General features: G+C 41.9%; 4 protein-coding genes across 11 annotated transcripts in view; 1 reads left to right on the forward strand and 3 right to left on the reverse strand.

Moving 5' to 3' along the window:
- ltb4r2b (leukotriene B4 receptor 2b) overlaps positions 1-18,724 on the reverse strand; it is an 88,848-nt gene that overhangs the window by 61,858 nt on the left and 8,266 nt on the right. The gene's annotated exons all lie outside the window — the stretch shown is intronic.
- Positions 54-12,690, reverse strand: LOC311012667 (alanine aminotransferase 2). Of its 2 annotated transcripts, none has more exons than XM_084008267.1 (12): positions 11,826-12,690; positions 3,748-3,890; positions 3,561-3,650; positions 3,333-3,441; positions 2,766-2,899; positions 2,450-2,693; positions 2,270-2,349; positions 2,056-2,192; positions 1,457-1,631; positions 627-782; positions 378-490; positions 54-294 (listed from the first exon to the last, which is right to left on the reverse strand). In XM_084008267.1, exons 2-12 carry the CDS (start codon positions 3,847-3,849, stop codon positions 204-206), a joined length of 1,431 nt encoding a protein of 476 aa, XP_083864393.1. In that variant the 5' UTR covers positions 3,850-3,890; positions 11,826-12,690; the 3' UTR covers positions 54-203. The 2 variants fall into 2 exon arrangements, with proteins under 2 accessions (XP_083864393.1, XP_083864392.1); XM_084008266.1 differs by lacking the exon at positions 11,826-12,690 and adding an exon at positions 9,057-9,166 and having other exon boundaries at positions 161-294.
- On the forward strand, positions 4,684-12,444 carry sharpin (SHANK-associated RH domain interacting protein). Of its 6 annotated transcripts, none has more exons than XM_084008275.1 (9): positions 4,684-5,152; positions 9,062-9,236; positions 9,811-9,903; positions 10,002-10,143; positions 10,229-10,319; positions 10,402-10,691; positions 11,163-11,262; positions 11,415-11,513; positions 11,627-12,444. In XM_084008275.1, the coding sequence occupies exons 1-9, from the start codon at positions 4,889-4,891 to the stop codon at positions 11,672-11,674; spliced, it is 1,302 nt and encodes a 433-aa protein (XP_083864401.1). In that variant the 5' UTR covers positions 4,684-4,888; the 3' UTR covers positions 11,675-12,444. The 6 variants fall into 6 exon arrangements, with proteins under 6 accessions (XP_083864401.1, XP_083864400.1, XP_083864399.1 ...); XM_084008274.1 differs by having other exon boundaries at positions 4,686-5,152; positions 11,412-11,513; XM_084008273.1 differs by having other exon boundaries at positions 4,686-5,152; positions 11,624-12,444.
- On the reverse strand, positions 14,137-18,546 carry gpaa1 (glycosylphosphatidylinositol anchor attachment 1). Of its 2 annotated transcripts, XM_084008949.1 has the most exons (13): positions 18,458-18,546; positions 17,953-18,063; positions 17,630-17,809; positions 17,248-17,359; positions 16,976-17,123; positions 16,785-16,886; positions 16,479-16,675; positions 16,179-16,375; positions 15,910-16,063; positions 15,712-15,780; positions 15,418-15,614; positions 14,954-15,124; positions 14,137-14,870 (listed from the first exon to the last, which is right to left on the reverse strand). In XM_084008949.1, the coding sequence occupies exons 2-13, from the start codon at positions 18,024-18,026 to the stop codon at positions 14,627-14,629; spliced, it is 1,845 nt and encodes a 614-aa protein (XP_083865075.1). In that variant the 5' UTR covers positions 18,027-18,063; positions 18,458-18,546; the 3' UTR covers positions 14,137-14,626. The 2 variants fall into 2 exon arrangements, with proteins under 2 accessions (XP_083865075.1, XP_083865074.1); XM_084008948.1 differs by lacking the exon at positions 18,458-18,546 and having other exon boundaries at positions 17,953-18,111.

Here is an 18,724-nt window from a genome sequence, read left to right on the forward strand (position 1 = left end):
TTTATTATTTATGGTTATTTGCTTTGTGAAAAGCAGAAGTTGAATTTTACTCATTAAAACAGACCGCATGCAATAAATGGTCATATTTATTGCAATAAATATTCAAATGCCAACGTGCCAATTGTTGTTTTTTATTATCAAACTGCAGATGGGTGTGATAACAGAAAATAACTCATAATGTTTATCCCTAAGTGCCTTTTGGTTTAAGAGAAATCCTTCATGAACTGTGTGTGAAAACTGATGAGGCGCCTCAGTAGTTCCTCCATTGTGTCTGCAGGGATCATAATGCTGAATCTGCAGAAAGAATGGTGAATGAAAAGTTAGACAGATGTGGTGAAGCCTTTATTAAACAACAGTGGTTGGTTAATGGGATGTACCTGATGTGGTAGGTGCCCTCCTTTTGTCCGTACTCACAACCAGGACTCACAAACACACCAGCCTCCTCCAGTAGTTTGGTGCAGTAGAACACATCTGGTTGCAATCCCATTTCCTAAAGTAAGCAAAGACGGAACCAGACATAACATTGTTGTATGACTGATACACCAGATATGCGACTAATGCATTTTAATGATTACACTGCTGTGGTTCTGTAGTGTGGACTGTGTTCTATGGGATAACATTGTGACCTTGGCCTTCTGGATGGCTCCAGGTGGAAGATGCAGTGTGGGGAACATGAACGCTCCTCCTTCGACCGGCTGGCAGCAGAAACCTGGCAGACGGTTTACTACCTCAAAGGCTCTTGTTACATTATGAGTCAGCGTGGTCCTGATGTGTTGCGTCTCCTGCAGAGGTTTAAGGAAGGAACCAATATCAAACTGAGGACAAGAGTAATACAATTTTGATATTTTCTAAATTTGTATTTTTAAGGTTTTCTATTTTTTTTATCCCGTTTGAATTGTGCCATAAATAACACATTTTTGTCAATTTTTCATTTTTGTCAATTTTCAAATTTCACAGGTCAACACTGTAGCAGTACGAACAAGGTTGTCGTAGTAACATTTAGTTTTGTGTGAAACGCCCCGGTGAGCTCTCGTCTCGCACCAACACGGCAGTGACCTTGGCGTGTTAAAATGATCATACATGATGTGTTTAATCCAGCAACACTTTTTATCAGCCGGGAAGTGAGAGAACGAGTGATTCCTGTTAGTGTGAGTAAAGTTACATCCTGGTACCGAACACATGAGACCCAGCATGAGACGGCACTTTCGGGAACTTAGGGTGTGAAGTCTTTCTTAAGTATTTTCATAAATTTCAACATTTACAGGACAAAGTGTAAACTTTCTTGACATGAAAAATATTCTTTTAAATTGTAATTCTTGATTCAAATTCAAACGGGATAAAAATAAAAAAAATCTGTTGCCAGTGACATTTTTCCCAAAATAAACTCCCAGGATGGTCCAAGGGGCGGGACTTAGCCTCTCTATTAAACATGTAAACGGCAACTCTCTGGTCTCACCACATTATAAAGTGGGTATGAGGGATCTCCTGGTTGTGGAGGGTTCATCATCAGATCCAGGGCCAACTGACCCAACACGGGTGCACAGCTGTCTGTCGAGAACAGTGTGAAGATGTATTTCATAACAGCGGGGTCCAGATTTACCAGCTCCACGTATCCACAACGAAGGCCGCACCTAGTGGGAATCAAAACAACCCACTTACTAGCTGTTCTGGTGCTTTTGGTCTAAATCACACGATCTGCTGCAGCAAGTGGAGTTTGCTGAGCTTTCAAGGGATTGTAGATGTTCAAATTTCCATTTTTGGAGCATTTTAAATGGACACTTCAACCCCAAATCCATAACATATTTCTCATCTTACCTATATTTACCAATCTAGATTGTCATGGTGAGTTGCCTAGTTTTGGAGATTTTAGAGATATCTGCCTTCTCTCCAATACAATGGGACTATGTGTCACTTATTTCGCAAGCTACTGTTTCCAAGGTCAAGCATTTACTTTCTATTTTGATTCTCAAAATACAACTTGGCCCTTGCTTAAGTTGCATTTATGCAATATCTTTGTGGGACCACCAAGCACAACTTTAGATACTGAGAACGTACTCTCCCAGGAAGCCCTTGGACACTGAGTGGAAGGACGCCAGCTCCACTGTGTCTGAAAGAGGAGGACCCATCTCAGCCAGAACCCTCTTGTAAGAGACAAATTCACTCTTTTCCCCATAAACATACTCCTGATAGACCTGTGGAGCAGATTATTCAAGCGTTTATTTATACGTATTTGTTAACATTTATGAATTTCTCTGGATAAGACATTCACCTCATCAGCCAGAAGGAACAGCCTCTTTTCTGAAACGAACCGGATCACCTCTTGCATTGACTTCCTGCTTTGAACGTGACCTGTGACCGAGCAACACGGCATGAAGACCATGCGACACACATCCTTTGAAAACACCAAAACGTACTTAAACGACGTCAATGCGTGGTGAGGCTTTGCTACCTGCGGGATTCCCTGGGTTGATGACGTACAGAGCTACAGGGTTGCAGACTCCCTTTGCAGATTCAAGCGCTCGATGCAGCTCCTCCACCTGCAGCTCCCAGCCCTGCTCCTCACAGAGATGGTAGGGAACGATAGCTGCTCCCAGCCCCATCATGGACAGAATGGAGGTGGAGTGGCATGGCACTGGAGTCAGCACGCCTGTTCTAAGTGGAGCTTCGCTGTTCACCAAGATGTTGAGAATGTTCTAACAAGCACAGGAGAAGATTGTGTGAACTCCAAGATAACATTACAGTATGACAGTAATAGTGATGGTTACCGTGATGGCCCACTGGGCGCCGGGGCTGATGTAAATGTTTGCAGGGTAAGATGGAACCCCACCATCTCGTCTCGTTATGAATTCAGAGATTCCGTGAACTATTTCTGCTACACCCGCTGTAGCAGTATAAGAACCTGAAGAAATAACACAGCAAAGTTTAGATGACACTCTAGAGAAGGCATGTTGTCATTTTGTTTTTTAAATCTCCATATTATATGCTATGTTTCATTTTCTATTCCATATATTCCATATTGTATTGTTATCATTTTTATGTGTGAATATTACATACATTTACATATATAGTATTATATATCATGTTATATATTTACATCTATGATTATTGTATTTATTTATCACATTTATCCAAATATAAACGTATACACCAGTATTTATAGGACACATCTTGGAGAAATCTTGGAGACACATATCTCAAAACGTGCACATGAAACCAAAATGATCTGCTTGCCGCAATATTGATAGAATTCGGTGGAAAAGTAGACATTCTTTTGTAATTTTAGTGAGCTGATGCCTATATTTTCATTGTAATCCGACATGCACAGCCCTTACCTACACTCCCTCCAACACATGCCTGAAGCAGCCTCTGAACCCTTTGTCTGACATCCACTGGCAGTTTGTCGTTGTCCACAAGATCAGGATAAAGACACGCTGCAAGAACCTTCACAACATGAAGACAGACAGTGGAGTAAGACACAGATTTTTAGCCCAAAGAATATGCATTAACTTGCACATGCAGTTTATTTCAGATGAGTATTCTCTTTGAAGGTCAAAGATTACCTGTCGGACAAATGACAGAGGCTTCAAACCTGCTCTGTGTAAGTCGCCCCAGTAGACATCTATCACTTCTTTGTATGGTTTTCTCACTCCCTGTGGACAGAAGAATGTAAGGCACAAACAGGTTGGACAACATAGTCCTGAATCCATATTGCAAACATGTCAACATGCTGTTGTTGTTTTTTTTTACCTGTCTGAGCTCTTCTTTGATCCGGCTTGCTCGTCTGGCCAGGGCTACATATTCTAACTGCTTCATGTTCGCCACATTTGGACTGACCTTCTGCAGGGACATTGTAGATGTATCTGTAGTTCCTCTTCACTTTATAAACATTCCTGCAAGTTCAATCATTTGCATGAGGATGTGATTTCTAGTGAAAGATACACATGGAATATGGTAAATAAGTGTCTTATTAACAGTTAGATTAACAAGTAACTAATCTTCTCCATTCATTACATTAGGCTAAACTACTGTCTATAAATCAGTTACAACTCATATTATGTAACTGGCTCAGAGCAAATATCTCTCCTGGTTTAAAGGTTTTGGATCCTATTATTGTTGAATTGCTGCCAAAATTGCGTTAGCAAAATAGCTCCAGCACCTGTTGCTGTATCACAGATAATCAACGACTGTGAAGTGAAATGTGATCTTCTGTCTTAGTTTTTCAAGAGATCAGAGGGTCCTTTACTTCCCAACTCAACTATACCGGCTCGTATTGCTTTTCTGCTGTTTATACCGTTTGTTTTCAGGGTGTGGGACAGCAGAAACAAAATCACAACACCAGCTGATACTGATTTTCATTACTTGTTGTTTAAATGCGTATTAAATAAAACGAACTATAATGTAAAATACATGTTACTTGGTGCTCTATTCAGTAGATGGTAATGAAAAGTAATTGGAATACCATATTATCTGTTTTAGGGTAATGTCTATAGTAAAATTGATTATTGCAAGGGCATTCATTAATTATTTAAAATAACGAATTAAGACTAATTGTAATGCAAAATAATGATTCAGTTTCCAAATAAGTGTTTCCCCCCTGCCTCCTTTCGAGAAGTGATTTATTACGGCCGGATGTATCGCCGCCAAGTTTCTCTACGGACATAAATAAAAGACGTACCGCTCTACTTCCTGTTTTGTTTTTATTTCACTCCGGTCTGCTCGGGTCGGGTAGACATGGAAGAATCTGCGGGACGGGGAGACAACCACAGCCGACCCGGGGAAAAACGCGCTGTCTTTAGACACCGGTGGATCTTATAAACATAGTAGCGGGCAGCAGTAACACCTGCCGCGGGGCTTCAAACATCCGCACTCCGCCTCTAGTGTCCGCGACATGGCACTCAGCTCCGGCGGCTGGGCTCCTCTAGCCCCGGTCCCTGCCTCGTCCCAACAGGCAGCATGTGGCGGGCCTGCGCTGACGCCTTGCTGCAGCACCGTTTTAATGTCGGTCCGGGTGTCGGTGTGTCATTCCGGGATACGGCCCCTGTGTCTCCCCGGAGCAGGCAGCGAGGCTCTCCGCCTCCAGCTCAGCATGGACCCGAGCCGGGCCGGAGAGTTCCGACTGGCGCTGCGAGACACCAGCGGAAACCGCAGTGTGGTAAGATTGCACACGTACACCTGAGTGATTGGAGGCTGAGCTGTCTATACCCGCTTAGATACATGCTTGTGGTGCATCACGTTTATATTTAATACCACTATAGGCCTGTACTCGCCATTTTATGGAGGACTACACCACATCTCCGAGAGAGATTTAGGGATAAGATCACACAAGATTTCAGTGAATGCATGTCGATGTAAAGACAAGCAGCTACATCAACAGCCAATACTTTCCCCGAAGTGTTGTACGGATACTGTATCATGTAGAAATTCTTCTTAGTAAACAATACTGTAGTTAAGAGTGTTTTCTTAAGTTTCACTTTCGTTTTCAGTCTTCCCACGTCCACTTTACAAATGCCTCTTTATAACAATCATAACATCATCGGAGGGAAATTCCTACAGTGTGTACAGTAGTCAACAGCTGCGTTCAGACTCAGAGGTGGGAATTTTCTACATGTTTTCAAGCTTGTAATTGTCATAATGTAGGGCTGCCCCATCTTAGTCGAATGGTTGACTAATTGGTCATTTTGGTCAGATCAGTCATTTTTAAAAATTCTCTTTCATGCTGGAGGTCTTATTTCCAAGAAACCTACGAGCACATCTTTGGTAAGAGATTTAAAGTGGTGTTAAATTAGTCAACAAAATCTTCTGAGATTTATTTTTCTTTCATTTTCTTTAGTGGAGGTCAGCCCTAGTAACATGACAAACGTGTAATACAAGTGTCATGAGACCTGTCTGCCAGCGTGTGGTTGAAAGTCTCATCCCTTCAAATTATACGGCATTCACATATGGGCTGAGTAGAGGGACAGGTTGGTCCCAGCAACTGATCATTCTTGTCACCAGATAATAACGAGACCATAAAACCTGGAAACTGAGGTTAAACTGTAAACATTAAGGATTTTGTTGCTTTGGCTTCTTTAACACATTTGTGGCAGTAAGAATAGTCTTTCTATGGGATGAGGAGTGGTGAGAGTCTTTCTATGGGATGAGGAGTGGTGAGTCTTTCTATGGGATGAGGAGTGGTGAGAGTCTTTCTATGGGATGAGGAGTGGTGAGAGTCTTTCTATGGGATGAGGAGTGGTGAGTCTTTCTATGGGATTAGGAGTTGTGAGAGTCTTTCTATGGGATGAGGAGAGGGGTTAGATTCTTTCTATGGGATGATGAGTGGTTAGAGTATTTCTATGGGATGAGGAGAGGGGTGAGAGTCTTTCTATGGGATGATGAGTGGTGAGAGTCTTTCTATGGGATGATGAGTGGCGAGAGTCTTTCTATGGGATGAGGAGTGGTGAGTCTTTCTATGGGATTAGGAGTTGTGAGAGTCTTTCTATGGGATGATGAGTGGTGAGAGTCTTTCTATGGGATGCGGTTAGTGTTGTTGGCTTTTGACAAGTGCTTTGCCATCATCTCAGCGTACACTTAGGTTAGACAGGCTAAACGTTTGTTTGAAGCAACAACAGTAAAGATTCTGTTGTCTGCAATGCATTCATATCGTGATTTCCAACCTTAGAAACTGCTTCATGTTGGCCTGGAATAGCAATCTCATTTTGTATCCACTGACAATGAGCTTGATTAGCAATACTAATGATAGTATTTGAGTTTAAAGTATACTCCACCGCAGGCTTGAGGCCAGCTATTGCATGATTTTGAAAAATTATTAAAAAAGGGGGGCAAGCGACTGAGAGATGAAACAAAAGCCTTGATGTTTCGAGATAGTAGCACCTTGAAAACAGCCAGCGCAAACCAGGAACCTGGTGGAAGGACGGTTAATCCAGCATTGCAGTTGGCCACCATGCTGCTGTTCCACTCATTTACTGTAACCAGTGTAGCAATAAAGCATGGTGGATTCAGCACGCTAGTGCCACGAAATGTAAAACAATCAAACAACTTAATGTTTCATCTACACACTCGTGTCACTGCGCAGGAGAGCACATTGCCATCGCCAGATAATCAGTCATTAACACTGATTCACAAGAGTTTGTGTTGTGCTGATAGCTTCATTTCCAGTCCAGAGAAAGGAGAGAACAGGATTGTGCTGTGATGGTAATGCTTTATGGAAGTAAAAATGATAGACAAGGTGGGCAGAGGCGAGGAGGGGGGTCTGACTAGAGGGCGTTAGCATTCTCTTATCTCATTACATGGATGCGTCCCAAACAGTTGACTCTATCTCAGCATTGGCTTTGCAAGATTAGGGCTGATTTCAAACCGTAGAGACATTTTTTTATTTTTTTTTATAAATTGTGTGATAAATGTCAATATTAACACCAGCATTGATTGACTGTTTGATTAATTTGATTGTTTCGTCAAATTCCAGTCATCAAATTTAAAGCTTAAATTCACACGTTGTGAGACTTGCAAATAAATATATAGTAAGGTATTATCCCTATTCCGTGTATTACTGACAGTAGACGGCACGCAGGCAGTTTGAGGAAGCAGACAGGAGTAACGGAACATAAGCAATGTACTGCTGTGGAAGCCCACCAAAAATAATCAATATCAGTTTTGGTGTATGCTATATTTTGAATATTTTCACAGCCTTAGCTTGCTGTCAGACAGCCCCTTCTAACAGGGAACTGAAGCTCTTATATACATCTATGCTCTCTTCAGTCACATTAGTACAATGCTTAGCTTCTGTGCGGTTCCTCCCATCTTCTACTGCAGGTGATACACCGACCCGGGATAAGTACCCCGTGTGCATGCTTGATCATGTTTGACCTTACTTTGAACTGTATCTGTTTGACAAATCCAAACTTAACTTTCAAATCTGTCTTTTGTTTTGACAAGTTCACTATATGCTGCTGTCCCTAAAAACCTGACAGTCGGTTTTCTGCTTGGTAGAATCTTGGTAGGATCTCAAGTCGGACAGATTTCCCCCTGACGATTTAGACGCTTCTTGATTTGCATACTTTTACTTTGATCCCAGCTTCTTTGAACTTGTCTGTCTGAGCTGGCAGACTGTTCATACACAGTCGTATCGGAGTATAAATAGACTCTCTGGCAGGAGGAAAATCCCTCTTTGCTGCTTTTGTCTACACACAACACACTTCAATGACCTAATGATGCTACAGTGAATACGAGAGGGCAGATTATCCGTAATTCCATTTGCTTTCTGCTGTGTAGGGGATTATTCCCTTTTCTCACACTAATACTCAAGCAAAGTGCATTGCAGTTTGCACCCTTACCCTCATCTTTTCTTTTACATGAAAAATGTTATGTGGACATAATCAAGAAAATGCCGTCAGAAATGTGTAACTGTAAATTCATAGATAGAACAAATTCTACATCTTGCACAACATCGCCATGAAACACGTATCATTTCCCCTTCAGCCACCACAACAAGAGGATGTGCATCCTGACCCTCTCCTGGGACCAGAACACAGACTTCCACAAGTCCACAAGCAACTCATTGGTTGTTTGTAAATAAAGGCTTACCATTTTAGACTTTTACAATGCCATTATTTATAGCTGACAATTAATCTCAAGAAAGAAACGCATCCCTTCAGCAAACAGGTTTCAGTACATCTTTTTTTTAAATGTATATATTTGTATTAATTTTTTAATGTCTTAATGTCTCAGAGTTTTAGATTGATAACTCTGAGCAGCCTTTCCACCTCCAGCGGTCGCCATCTCTCTTCTGTGTTTGGCAAAAAATGTTTTGAGAAAATCCTCTTGTGCTCTATTATAATGGACATTGTTCATAGACTAAACGATACTCAATTAATAAAAAATGAATTGGCATATTAATCAAGAGTAATAATAATTGCCAGTTGCAGCCCAACAATGCCTAGTGGACTAGAAATCCAACATCAATCTTTTTTTATTTGATCGGTTTCAAATTAATTGACTTTTAACTAATTATTTTGCCGAACGATCACCCATTTGAGATTTGCTTGTTTTTGTTTTTTCACCTAAGTTCATCGCAGAGTTCGATCTACGCTCCGTGCAGTATGAGGTCAAATCTCCTCGCTGCCATGAGATGCGTCTTGCTGCTCCGCCCCACGACTGCATCCGCTTCAACTTCCGCTGCGACCGTGAAGCCGAGGAGTGGGCTACAGTGGTGATGTCATCACTAAGAGAGGCACACAGAGGTCAGTCCGACAACTATTTTCTATATTCCTTAACCTGCTTTCCTTTGCTTCCACAACAAAATGTAACAAATTGTTCAAATAAATAATAATTGTGTCACCATTTTTCTGGGTATTGTCTCGATATTATTTTGGATATTGAAGTGGGTTTTAAAGGCTGCATTACAGTCAAGTAAATTTTGACTTTCCAGTCTGTTCTAGCTGTTCTATTAATCACCTTTACCCACATAGTCATTATATTCACATTGCTTTTATTTTCAAATATTTTGTGAAGTACCAGTGGTCAACCGTACAATATCATCACAATATCAACGTCAATGTATTTGGTGTCTTTATGGCCAGCACTACATCAGGATAAATAAAGGAATTATGAATAATTTAAGTGTAATGTGTGTGAATTAAATACACATCAGGAAATGCTAGTGTGTCAGACCTGAATACACGTGAGACAAGAAAGCAGTTTTCTCTGTAATGAATGCCGACACGTACATTGTGAGTGATGATATGATGCCTCTTGATATTGACAATTGCATGTTTCAAACCCTTTTGTGACAGTTTATTGTTTCTCCTCTGGCAGTTGCAAATATCAGCACATGTGAATCAGACGGCACGCAGACCGACACAGCGGCGGCTCCGGAGCAGTGGAGCTCGGCCTCGCTGCCGCACACTGGTGGGTTTATCTGTTTACCCTTGTGCGTTTTCTCCTCTTTCTGTTCAGAAGGTGCTCTAAAAATGTCACTTTTGATTGCTACCTGTTTTGATTCTTAGAGGAGCTATGCTTGGAGCTCGCCAGGGCGATTGAAGCAGGTGATACTCAAGCTGCTTCACAGCACGCATCCGCTCTGGCTCGGCAAAAAGCCACGCTGACGATTCAACTGTCTGAAAAGAACTACGCAGAGGGAGCGATCAGGTGAGGAAGGGAATTGCTGGGCGAAGGATTTATTTCTTCCAGGTTATGCGTTTCTGCAATTTATATTGTTGTTCCTGTGTTGCAGTTTGACTGTGGTAGTGGAGGATGTTTCCTCATCCTGTTGTGTCACAGTGAAAGTCTTTCCTTACATGACCGTGGCTGCACTCAAGCAACAGGTTAGAAAATTGTCGTCGACTTCTAATTAAATGGGTGAAGTAGATTTTCAATTCACTAACTCAAACCACTGTCGTGCTTCAGGTGTTTCTCGAGTACGGTTTCCACCCTCGCGTGCAGCGCTGGGTGATCGGTCAGTGCTTGTGCACTGAGCCGAGGTCGCTGGCTTCCTACGGGGTGCAGAAGGACGGAGACACAGCATACCTCTACCTGATCTCCGCCCGACAAGCCCGCCTCACACGCCAGCTGTTCCAGCAGGACCTCGAGAGCGCCCTGCTCGCCCCACCTCTCCCACCAGGCAACGGCCCCGCCTCTCAAGAGTGGAGGGGTTACAGCACCCTGCCCTCGAGACTACCCCACAACAACCAGGGTGAGTTCCACAAACGTACACATTCTCTCAGAGTTTAGATGTAGAATGTGATATTTTTCTCAGTCTTTTAAAATCATAAATATGAGGTGAAAACACCAGGCCAAATTAGTCAACCTCATTCCATCGGATCCTGTGTTTTAATTTGCTGAAGACCACACCGAAGGCAAAAACGTCCTGAAACAAGCGAGACGTGACGTCCAGCAGAACATCACCAACGTAGATATTAAGTGTTGATGTCTTTGGACTAGAGACTTCACACAGTTATGAACCCCAAAAGATTTTCTACCAAATTTCAATTCAGCACTTCCTTCCTATGTAGTTCATCTGATTTGTATGTTAAGTCACTTTAACTCTGAAGTGCAGCAGAAACGCCGGAAGAAATGGCACTGTCCACATAGTTTGACTCTATATTCAAACCAGTGAATGTACAGCGCTATAAGCCTTTTTTTCTCCATTATTTTGTCAACTTCCGGAGCACAGGTGGAGGAAGTGACAGACCAGGTGATATCAAAGACGTCCTCAACATTGAGAACTTGCAGCTGAATGATCATACCAATAAAGCCAGCAAAACACAGGTATGTTAGCAGTCTATACACTCTTGAGAAATAAGTAAATATTTCACATAGAAGAAGAGAAGTCTATGAGCTTGTCTGACTGGTTAAATGGTTAAAATAGTGTATGATGCCAAATGATTCCTTCCTAAATCTGTTTCCCCTCCTCTCAGCAGACAGAGTGGGCTTGCCCCTCATGCACTTTCATCAACAAGCCGTCCCGTCCGGGCTGTGAAATCTGTGCTACAGCCAGACCTGACACACACATCCAGCAGGTACTACATCGTGTCTAGCGATCGATACTTTTTTTTTTTGTTCTGCCCTTTGTAACATTTTTCCATCAGTGATAGTCGTCTCTTTTTGTGTCTTCTATTCTTTCGCAAAGGAGAAAGGAAGGAGGGAGGATCGAGGAGAGTCCATTTTAAGCAGCAGCTGACTGCCCATCGTCGCTGTCAGATCACCATGTCTCACTCACTTACACTCACTTACATTCATACTCACTCACACACACACACACACACACACTCTCTCTCTCACACATACACACACACACACAGAGTGAGGATGCTCAACAACAAAATACTCACATAAAGACTGTCAAGTGCACTGAGAGTCCTCTGACAGCTGGAGCGATTGAAGCACTGTAGCATGACACAGAGCTGCACTGGTCGAGGCTCAGACGAGAGTGTCAGCTTTGACCAGTTATATGGACATGACCGAGGCAGACATCTGAATTTGGCCAGAACTCTTTGTTATTTATTTTGCAGGGTGTGTGCAAACATCACAGACGACCTAATATTTATTTTAGGTGAGAGACACAAAGTTCTTTGCATTGATCGCAGCTGAAGTTGAAGGGAATGCCATACTTTCAGTTTCTGCCAACTGTGAAGCGAGAGGAGGAGTGAAGCCTTGTACCCAGTTCTGTAAGTGTCATCTGCCAAGATAAAGTTGGTGGTTTAAAGAAAAAGGCATGGTTGAGGAGAGAAGTTGTCGCGTTTACAGGGTTGTCAAGTGCTTTTATTTTTTTATAACATTGTATTAAGTGTATTGGTTTTAACAAGATACATTAAGTAATTGATGTACATTTTACCAGTTGATCTAATTTCACTCAATTCTCTCTGAGCTGTGACAGCAATGGAATGATCTGTTTTCAGTACGTTATACTGTAAAAACTTGCATTAGCTGAATAAACATAATGGAATTAAAGAAATCCTGTTTGTCTATTAATAATTCTTCTGAGATATTTGATGCTTTGTGTAATAATTGATAGACAAATTGTGTTTAGTGCATTATTAAAAGGATTGCACAGATGAAGTTCAGTTTACTCTTCAGACGGAGTGCTACTCTGTTCTTTGTTTGTGTGTGTATAATCATATCTGTGGCTCTGGAGAGAAAAAAACAAAAGTAAGTGACCTTTGGCCACCAAACTCTAATCAGTTCATCCCTGAGTTCAAGTGGATGTTTTACCAAATTTGATGAAATTCCACAGTATGTTGAAACTATTAATCTAATATGTCAAAACAAAGTCCTAAAAAGACATAGTATACTTCAGTGTCGAAGAAAGTACTAAAAAAGTCGAAGGGTTATCTATATCAAAAATGTCATGAAATTATATAATGAGTCAAACAAAAGTCAGTATGATGGAAAATAATAATGATGCCATAGTCTACTATGTTGAAAAATATGGAAATATTGACAAATTGTCTGAAAAGACAGACGATGACAAATTCAGAATTCTGAGAAAAAAAGAATTATCTCAGAATCTTTCATTCAATTTGAGTAGAAAAAAATACCTTTAAAGTCATAGTATAGAATAAACCTATGGTATTGGCCTTTTAACAAGTTGTATGTAGTATGACGAACAAAGTAAAACAAAAGACATAGTATGTCTAACAAAGTCATAAAACATAATAGAACATGTCAAAAAAGTAAAAAAAAAAGGTCATAGTATAGTATGTCAAAAAAATAAAAACAAAAAAGCTCATAGTATAGTATGTCATAAAAGTAAAAAAGAAAGGTCATAGTATAGTATGTCATAAAAGTAAAAAAAGGTCATAGTATAGTATGTCATAAAAGTAAAAAAAGGTCATAGTATAGTATGTTGGAAAAAGTCCGTATAGCATGTAAAAAGTCAGTATAGTATGTCAAAAAAGTAAAAATTCCTCTGCCCAAGAGTCAAGTTCCAGTTTCTATCCATGTCAGTCCAAAATGTTAAAAACTAAGTTTGAAAAAATTCCCTTGAAGCATTCCTGAGTTATCTTTATGAGAATGGGATAGATGGACATATGGCCTGTATTTTTTCAAGGCTAATTGAGTAATTGATGTATATTTTACAAGCTGATCTAATTCTTAAAAAATGATGATGCAATAACTCTTCTGAGATAATCAATGTAGTAATCAATGGACAAAATTGTGTTTTTACACCAATTTGCAGAGTCAACAGGACTATTCCACTGATATTACAGATTAAGTTATGCATAATATACACTTGTATAATCTTCTCTGTAGAGGGAACGTTCTAACTCTAACAAAATAATCATGATGATATCAACAAGGTTTTTTTTTTCAGATTTGTGAGTGGCTGCTGTGAACAACACTCTTGCTCAATACTGGACCAAATAAAACAATTAGTCAGACAGACACTACAACATGATAAAAACTGGTGCAGATTGTAATATTACTGTTTAAGTAAGTAGAGTACTATGCTTGAAACAAGAAACATTTTCAGTCTTTTAATTCGGCATTTATAAATATGAAATAAACACATTCCAAAGAAAGTTATCAAACAATTATAAAAATATTAGATGCAAAAACAGCTTGTTCAACAGACTCCGATGTAAAGACATCCTAAAGGAGGCAGACGACAAACCAACCAGGTGGTTTCTTCCATTTCTACAACCATTTCCTGTTTTACGTTAGCGATGGGATACTTTCGTCTTTCATCCATTTCCATTCTGCATGAAAAGAGCCAAAAGAAACAACGCTGCCATTTTCTTCAAGTACCACAAAGAAACTCACAAAGAAATCCATAAAACAAATTATTTTACCAAAAGCAACCCAACCATGACATGTGTAGCTACTTGTGACAAGCCTGTCCCCTCTTTCACTTCACTATTTGTAAGTGAGATGTTCTGTACAAACCAGTTCTGCAGTTTATCAAGAAATCCAGATTCCTAAACCGTTTTCAGAGTGAAATAGTAATAAAATGTCAAAAAAAGGGGGAGTCACAGCATTCTTTCCAGTCCAAGTCAACTATATACGGTCATCTTCTTTTCCAATCTCTCCAGTGGATTTTACTTTTAATTTCCTCCAGTGAAGACAAAGCTGAGACACCTCAGCGAGTTTTGTTCACCATGAAAGCTTTCCGTAGTCCTGTACGACTTGGCTTTTACTTCCAGAAGAGAATGTTCCAGAAAAGCAGCCAGCAAGGATAGACGAGCAAGGCTATGAGCGGGTATACCAGAGAGCCGTACAGAGCGTGGTCCAGGATTCCCTGCGAGATGACTGACAGGTACAGCATCCAACCTTCCATGAAACTGACAGGCATCTCCTGCAGCTCTTGGAAGATAAAAACAGAGAAGAGGAGTGTGCAGGCTGGGCTGAGGATGACCAGGACGAAGGCTGATAGAACCCTAAGGAGAGAAGAGGACGAATGTAAGGCGTGTGACTAACAAACGCAGAACAGAACTACAAAGAGTCTGAGCAGGTGTATTACTTTGGTACGTGGGGTGTGATGAAGGCAGCCACAGGCACCAGGGTGAGAGCCAGGATGAAGCCCAGGGAGAAGTTGATGAGGGCGGTGCAACCCAGCAGCACAGCCAGGTACAGCACAGCTACTAGCTTCAGCACCTTCCAGCCCTGCTCTGTCCCTCGACCCGACAGGAGCCTTCAACAAACAGCATGACAAACTGAATCACAGTGCTCTTAAAGCTGTACACGTTTCACGGTCTCTGCTAACTTCTGTGGCATGTTATGATTATTTTTCAGCTAGCTGGCAGCAGAACTATGGCCTCAAGTAACGGTGAATACGCTTGTGAGCCTTACTTTAAAGCCTGTGATGATCAATCACGTTTCCTGAGATATCATTTTCACAAGACTGGTACAGATGGACGTATGAACAGACGGATAAACCGAAAACCCAACGTGTTGCGATGAGTGTTGCAGGTGCAAGTAGCTTACCTGTGTGTGTTGTGAGGCAAAGCCAGGCCTGCTGTGTAAACAGCAATGGCTGTCAGGACCACGGCCTCGGTCTCAGACACCGGGAAATGCTCCACAGCCATCTCCTGGAAGTGGATGGGCAGGGTGTACAGAGCTACTCCGGTCAGATGGCTGATCACCAGAGGGGTCAGCACCGACAGCACTCCTGGACTGGATATCTGAGGGGAAGCAGATTTATTTCAAGTGCTGATTAAACAGACTCAAGACAAATAAGTAGCTCCATTTCTAACCCGTTTGCCATAATGTGTGTCTAACCTGCTCAGCGTCAGTGACTCCATCTTCTGCTTTTGGTGGCGTTGAAAGTTGAACCCACAGGTCTAAGGCCTGTAGCACAGTTAAGGCAAATCTGACAATATCAATAATAATATATCATCAATAACCTGAGTGTGATACATTCCCTTTACTCTGTCTTATTATGAGATCAAACAGAGTGAAATGTTTGTGAAAGGATACACGAAGCAGCAGGATGATGGCGAGGAGGCCGAAGGCTGGCATGTAGTAACCAATGGAGACGAAGTGAGAGAGGGATGGCATGAGGTAGAAGAAGTACGACTGGTGTAGGCGCTCTAGGAGGTTATTCAGCTTACGATACATTCCTTCCAGGAGCCTAGAGGATATTAAGACAAAAAATAAACAATAAAACCAGTAATTAAGGGCCAGCCTATGAAGGTGCGCCCTAAAAGAAAGTACATTATAACATAACAATAAACACTTGTTCTGACCTGCCAACGGTGGTGGTGTCAGTCTTGTACTGACGGAAACTGTTGATGCCCTTGATGGTGGCAGCCTCGATGTGGTACCGCAAGAAAAGGCCATGATCCCCCCACGGCCGCCCGCTGGCCTGCTTCATCACCATCAGCATCATGGTCTGGACTGCGTGGCTGTAGCCAGACACACTGTCCCAGTCGTTCCTCTGCAGCTACAGAAACACACATAAGGGAAGATACAAGTAAAAACCAAGACAACCTTGAGTGATCCAACCACGTTTCAGGTTTCCACTGCATCTCATCGCGAGCCTTCACCTTGCCCTGGGTGGTGCAAAGGACTCCGATCTTCTGACAGAAGGCGTAGAAGAGGTTGGCTAAATCCAGGTTGGGGAGCTGGCCATTGAGGCCTTCCAGAACCAGATCCAAACTGGTGATGACATCACTGCTGAGCTCCAGGGACAGAGCTGCCTGGATCGAACCAGCACGGCCTTGAAGTGGAGACCAGTCCATACCTAGATGTGCCATCACAGGAAAAAAGAGTGCCATCTTGTATCGTAGCTTTCAATCCTTTCAGGGATATATGTTGATGAGTTCTGCAACAGGGTGAATGGTGGTGTTTACCCGTAGTGTTGGTGTGGTGGTAGCCCTCCAGCCAGGCCTGCATACCAATCAGATCATGCTCATTCACAAGGAAGATGATGTCCTTGGCCCAGTAAACCTGATCTATTGAAGAACACAGCAATCATTAAAACAAGAAATGACTGCAATGTAATTTAGATGGAGGAGAACGCCGTGGTGGGTTCTGTACTCACTCCTGAAGTACTGTGCCAAGCCAAGTAACAGCCCCACTGCCTGGTTGTTGTTATCGCCCGGGGTGCATGGGGCACTCAGCACCAGGGCTTCAGTACGCGGAGCTCTCGGGGCCCGAAGGATCCCATATACATTTGTGCCTTTTACCAGCTGAGAGGAGGGCGTGTGATGAAGAGAAACCATGGAATATACATAGAAATGAAACATTCAAAAAAAGGCTTGCTGGGAGCAGAAATGTAAGCAGAGATGTGTCCTTACCACTTCGAACACTTACATATCTCTCTTTGTTCTCGTCGGGAAAGGGGAGCCTGCGAGAGAAACTCTGGGTAAACACCTCCAGCCCTCTCGCCTGCATGGTCTTCACCAGCCAGTCCACTGGCATCCCACTGCAGAGAAACAACTGGTCACACTAGGCTGGAGGAATGAGGCCAAATACTATTGGACTTAAATAACACACGTTAGGAATATTTTAAAATCCTACAAATCACTGTGTCAGCTCAGATTTGTCTGCACCTATAAAATTGCTCGCTGTTCATAATACTCCATGGATCGGTGAAGATCCTCCATGCTCTTGAACACCAGACAGCGTGATCAATTCAGTGACATAAACTGACTTTTACACTTAAGTTGTGTCTTCCTTCTTCGTGTTTCCTTACTCTGCTTTCTTCTTATGAGCTGAAAACTCTCTGCCCGTGGCCAGCGCCCTCTCGCCGGCTGGAAAGCGCTCCTCCACCATGGTAGACCCCATGGCGTTCTCTGACATGTATGTCCGCAGTGTGAAAGGCTCAAATGCTAATCCCATGAACCAGGCCACACCCGCCATGTAGCAGACCACACTGAGATGGATGGAGGTGAAAAACAAACAGAAATCACACAAGTCATATTATGAATATTTGGTATTGCATTTGCATTATTCATGACTAGTGCATTTGAGATTTAATTTAGGCACATTTATATTTCAATAACTCATAAAACTCACCAGATTGGGGCATTGAGGCGGGTAAGCAGGCTGATCAAAGCCCGTCTCCTGTTTGGGTCAGACAGCAGTCCCATGTTGTCCGACGGAACGTAAAGCTCGGATAACTGGACCCTGAAGGCAACACAAGCACTGTAACACTGAGATACCCATCGACTCGCCCATCCAGTTAAAATACGTGAGGCCAATCATTTCCATTACAAATCATGATAATAACCGAGGCAGACAACTGCAAAACCGGATACACCATAACTTGTATCTGTATTTCACAGCTCAGCATTTATAATGCTGGTCATTATATGTTTCCATACAGCTGAGAAATCAGTTTCTGCCTCCATTGTCATTTCGTCTATTGACAGCTGAGGTTAGCTTGCTGCTAGCTATCTTGTCGGCTTCACGAGATGGTAAAATGTTTCACATTGTTGTCCTCGGCGAAGGTGGTTATTATTAACAGTAACGTGGTTCATTGTTTTCATCATTATTACTCATAATATGCATCAAGACATACCTGTTTCCAGTTTACAGCCGCTCAAATCCACCTGCAACTATCTTATTCACCGCAACCGCTGCAAATCGTTTTCAACTTCCTTGTTCCTACGGAAACATTACTGCGGCGGACTGACTTCCGGTAAAAAAATGAGGAATACAAAACTAGATGGTTTAGTCACAGTTACTACTACTACTACTACTACTACTACTACTACTACTACTACTACTAATAATAATAATAATAATAATAATAATAATAATAATAATAAAATCTGCATAAAAGGGG

This window comes from Eutrigla gurnardus (assembly GCF_963514095.1).
Source record: "Eutrigla gurnardus genome assembly, chromosome: 4".
NCBI classification, from domain to species: Eukaryota; Metazoa; Chordata; class Actinopteri; order Perciformes; family Triglidae; genus Eutrigla; species Eutrigla gurnardus.